The following is a 5412-nucleotide window of genomic DNA, read 5'->3' as shown; positions in this document are numbered from 1 at the left end:
GAAGGTGAAGAGGGTATTCCTGTTGTAGAAGAGTTTCCAGATGTGTTCCGGATGAGATTCCTGGTATGCCACCAGTGAGGGATGTTGAGTTCACTATCGATCTAGTGCCTGGAACTGGACCTATTTCTAAGGCTCCATATAGGATGGCTTTAGCTGAGTTGAGGGAGTTGAAGACCCAGTCGGATGATTTGTTGGAGAAAGGTTATATTAGGCCTTGTTCATCACCCTGGGGAGCCCTAGTATTGTTTGTAAAGAAGAAGGATGGGAGTATGAGGTTGTGTATTGATTACCGAGAGTTGAACAAGGTGACAGTGAAGAATAAGTATCCATTACCAAGGATCGATGATTTGTTTGACCAGTTGAAAGGAGCAGGGGTATTCTCAAAAATTGATTTGAGATCGGGTTATCACCAGTTCAGAATTGCGGAGCAAGATATTGCAAAGAGTGCTTTTAGGACCCGTTATGGTCATTATGAGTTCACAGTTATGCCATTTGGTTTGACCAATGCACCTGCAGTGTTCATGGACTTGATGCATAGGATTTTCAGGCCATACTTGGATAAGTCTGTAGTGGTGTTTATTGATGATATTTTGATATATTCAAAGAATGGAGAAGAGCATAAGGAGCATTTGAGACAAGTGTTGTCATGTTTAAGAGAGCATCAGTTGTATGCCAAGTTGTCTAAGTGTGAGTTTTGGTTGGAGAAAGTAGCATTTTTGGGCCATGTGATTTCCAAGGACAGAGTTTCGGTGGACCCAAGCAAGATTCGAGCTGTGAGTGATTGGCCAACCCCAAAGAATGTGTCGGATGTAAGGAGTTTCTTGGGTTTAGCAGGCTATTACAGAAGGTTTGTGAAGGATTTTTCAAGGATCGCGAAGCCCATGACTTTTTGGTGGCCCAATATAAAGAAAGAAGTGGCTGAATTTGTTGGTAAGTGTTTGACATGTTAGAAGGTGAAGATTGAGCATCGTAGGCCTCAAGGAAAGGTCCAATCCTTAGAGGTGCCCAAGTGGAAATGGGATTAGATTTCTATGGATTTTGTGGGAGCTTTGCCAAAGACCAAGGCAGGAAATGACACTATTTCGGTGATAGTGGATAGGTTGACCAAGTCAGCAACCTTCATACCTATGAGAAGTACTTGGACCATGGATCAGTTGGGAAGAGCTTATGTGAAGTTTGTGGTGAGGTACCATGGGGTACCCAAGGTTATCATTTCGGATAGAGATTCAAGGTTTTTGTCTAACTTTTGGCAAAGTTTGCAAAAGGCGATGGGAACTAAGTTGTTAATGAGCACATCATTTCATCTCGCGACAGATGGTCAGACAGAAAGAACAATTCAGATATTGGAGGACATGTTAAGAGCTTTTGTTGTGGAGTATCAAGGGTCTTGGGAAGACCACTTGGATTTGATAAAGTTCTCTTACAACAACAGTTACCATGCAAGCATTGGGATGGCACCGTTTGAAGCTTTGTATAGTCGAAAGTGTAGAAGCCTAGTATGTTGGAATGATATAAGTGAAACTATGGTACTTGGACCAGAAATGATTGAGGATATGGTGAAGCAGGTCAAGTTGATCCAAGAAAAGATTAAAGCAGCCTAAGATCGACAGAAAAGTTATGCTGATTTGTAAAGGAGGGAAGAGGAATATGAAGTAGGAGAAAAGGTTTTGTTAAAGATTTCACCCATGAAAGGTGTGATGAGGTTCGGGAAGAAAGGAAAATTAAGCCCAAAGTACATAGGGCCTTATGAGATCATTCAGAAAGTGGGAAAAGTGGCTTATAAGTTTGATTTGCCTAACGAGCTTGAAAGGGTTCACAATGTGTTCCATGTGAGCCAAATCCAAAAGTATATTCTTGATGTGACACATGTGTTACAACCAGAAACCATTGAGATGGATGAGAATTTGACTTATGAGGAAAGACCAGTAAATATTCTTGACTCTAAGGTCAGGAGCACAAGGAACAAGGATGTGAGCATTGTGAAAGTATTGTGGTCAAATCAGAAAACTAAAGAGGCCACATGGGAAGCTGAGGCTGATATGAGGAAACGTTACCCAGAACTGTTTGCCTAAGGTTAGTGGTCGAGTTACGGGGGCGTAAATCCTTTTAAGGGGGGTAGAGGGCGATAGAGTTTCGCGCGTTTACTTTTCGAGTCATTTTTGAGTGATTTCGAGTCTTATTTAAGTTTAGTTGGAGTCTTGAGTCAAGTTAGGATGTGCATGAACCAATAATTTCAAAATGATTTTCGTTTCTTTTGGCTAAGTTTCGGGTCGAAACTTATTTTAAGGAGGGTAGACTGTAATACCCCGTATTTTCATACGTATTTTCCTAATTAATTATTATTTTCTAAAAAGGGTATTTTAGTAATTCAATTTAATATTTAAATCTTGGAGCCAAAATGATATCTGAATTTTGGCGCCAAAAGTATTTTGAAAACTAATCATTATTTTGTATAAGATTTATTATCCATTTATCCTATTTTAAAAACCGGATTATTTATATATTTCGGATATTTTAATTAAGGCAAAAGCTATATTTTATTATTATTTTAATAGGTCCGAAAATCCCAATTAAATAGCTAATAATTTCGGATTTTCCTATGTGAAAATCTGATTTTTATTTAGTTAAATTATTTGGTGAATATTTGGTATTTTATTATTTAATTGTTTATTATAATAAATATTATTTACACAGTTATTTTTAATTCCTTAAAACTAGAAAAATATATTCATAAATACTAAATAGGAAGGCCGAAAATATGAGCTTAGGAAATCTCAATAATTTCGGCCATGCCATAAAGATTTTGGGAAAATATTTTGGTAATTTGTATTTTTAATTATCTTCCTTAAATCTCCTATTTTCCATAAATCTAATTCTCCATCTTTTTGATATCCAATTATTATATTTTCTTGCCATTCATTCTTCTTAATTATTCCCCAAGAAATCCCAATTTCATTAACACTTTTAATGACATACATACCTTCCATATTCAATTATACACAATCCCTTCAAATATCAAAACTTTCCTCAAATCTTTGCTCACTTCTCCATGTAATCTCTTAAATCCTAATTACAATAATTCTTCCTACATTTTGCTACCATAATTAATGCTCATACTAGCCTATAAATACCCCTTCATACCTCTCACATTCTTCACCCCAATTCTCTTCTTTTTCTTCTCCTCAATTTTACACAAATCATCTCGTTCATCTTTGAAGCCAATTTTCGGGTACTTCTGTTCATTTTTTGGGGTAGTGAGGTTTCTCAAATATTTGTTCCTCTCGAACAATCCTTGAGGTGAGGCTCAAGGATCACCCAATTCGGAGCTATATCGAAGGAGTTATAGCCTCTGAAAGTTCTTCCTTTTATTTCCTACGCAAATTCAATTTTTTTCTTCTCCTTTTCTTTTATTCAATTCTTATTATTATGGGAGATTAATATAAAATTATTATGAGTAGTTTTAATTATATAAAATCAGATTTTAATAATTTTCATGTTGAATTAATTTAAGAAGTTCATGTACATTTAGTTGGGAGGGTTTAATTTAATTATTTGTGATTATTTGTTAACCTTATATTGATTAAGGTTATATTTATTTGTAGGGTGTTTTTGATCAAGCTACTTGAGAGTTCTTTTTAAGTGTTGTTGGCTAAGTGAAGATCAAGGTACGCTTAGGTGGCTAGATACCTTTGAAAGTGATTCGTTTGAATAACATGTGTTTACATGATCTGATTGGTGATTGAATTAAACTGATTTGAATTATGATTTTTGAAATAAATTATGTTTGAAGGTATTTATTTTAATAAAAGTATTTTGAATTATTTATTTTTAAATCATGTTTTGAATGGTTTGGATTACTTATCGTGTTGAATTTAATGAAGGTTTTTCAAGGAAGAGTTGTTGATTTTGAAAAGTTAATAATATGAGATTTTATTCTCAAGTATTTACTTAAAAGGTTTGATTTTGAAAGCATGTGTAATTAATTAAAATGGATTTTGAATGATATTGGAATTATTGGATTTAAAAGAGGATTGTTTGAATCATGGATTTATTATTATTTACGCTTTATAAGCATGTTGGTAATCCCACTATGCGGATTTGGTTTATTGATAAGGCCTTGGACTTTGCATGACCGGGTCTTTCCTCAAGAATAGCCTTGTAACATAAGGAGACTAGTTTGGGGGGTGTGCACACTTGGGAGAGGAATTGGTTTTAGTATGAGGAATTGGTTTTTAAATAATTGAAATTGGTTTTATTGATTATTGATATTGGAATTATTGAGAATTGGTTTTAATCCATGAGTTTGGAATTATTAGATTATTTATTAGAAATTGGTTTTAAAGCATGTTTGCGAATAAATTGAGTTTAATTCTCATGCACTTACCGTACTTAGCATATTTTGCTAACTCGTCTTCTTATTTGTTTTGGTTCGCCCTGTTTACCATAATGGTAAGCAGTGTTGCTTATTTTCAGGTTGGAGTCAATAAGTGATGCATTGGAGTCCCGGGATTGGTTTTCACTAAATTAGGAATTTGGTCTTGTATCTATTTTGAGTACTCATAACATTGGTTACTATTATGGTTATTATTAATAAAGAAGAGTATTGAAGTTTCCGCTGCACAGTATTGTTATTTTTAGTAAGTTGAGTAGCCTTGCGTAATCACGCGGTGGTAATTATACGTATTATACTTGTATTTCCAAAGAGGGAGATTTGGGGGTGTCACAGTGCCATATTATAGGTGACAAGTTGTGTTTTCTCAGCGCAAGTTACTAAATGCCTCAGCAGCTTTCTATGTTCTTAGAATTTTCCTATTTTCGCAGTATTATTTCGATTCTAGTTGTGAAAGATATTTCTAATATTTCCTACGTGTAAAAATCCTATGCTTTTTACTCATTACTGATGCTCTTTCCAATGAGAACCTTTTTTATGCATATGACAATAATGTTAATAAAAATTACGCACATGAAATACATAGAACTTTTCGGGTCTCATCCACTCATTCTAAATCACTACCAAAATAAATTTTACGAAATAAAATAGAAATCCTCTCCAGCAGAGTCGGCAAAAACTGTAGAGAATATTTCAAGCTTAATCCAAACTTGAGCCCCACTGTGATCATACACGTAAGTATGGTGGCGTACAAAGGGAAAGAAGCTAGAACAAAAGAGTCACCTACAAGTTTTAGGAACCTGTAAACCGTTAACAGGGTGAAGGTTACACCCCTTAACGGTCCATGAGATCGTGAACTCCAATCGGTTCTGAACCATGAATGGTGTTCGAGGACTAGGGTACAATTTCAATCTAAAAGAGATTAAACCTGCCCTAATAATAGGCTTCTACTTTATTCTTCTCGTATTCATGTGCGATATCTGACTAACATGCAATCAATAGGATTACCCTAAACCCAGTTT

General features: G+C 35.0%; 1 protein-coding gene across 1 annotated transcript; it reads left to right on the top strand.

Moving 5' to 3' along the window:
• Positions 1-1685: 1685 nt before the first annotated feature.
• Positions 1686-2072, top strand: LOC110729283. The gene has a single exon (XM_021909012.1). It carries the CDS (start codon positions 1686-1688, stop codon positions 2070-2072), a length of 387 nt encoding a protein of 128 aa, XP_021764704.1.
• The last annotated feature ends 3340 nt before the right edge of the window (positions 2073-5412 follow it).

This window comes from Chenopodium quinoa, unplaced genomic scaffold (assembly GCF_001683475.1).
Source record: "Chenopodium quinoa cultivar QQ74 unplaced genomic scaffold, ASM168347v1, whole genome shotgun sequence".
Lineage (NCBI taxonomy): Eukaryota > Viridiplantae > Streptophyta > Magnoliopsida > Caryophyllales > Amaranthaceae > Chenopodium > Chenopodium quinoa.
The sequence above is the reverse complement of the archived record's forward strand: the minus strand, read 5'-3'. Positions and strand labels throughout refer to the sequence as shown.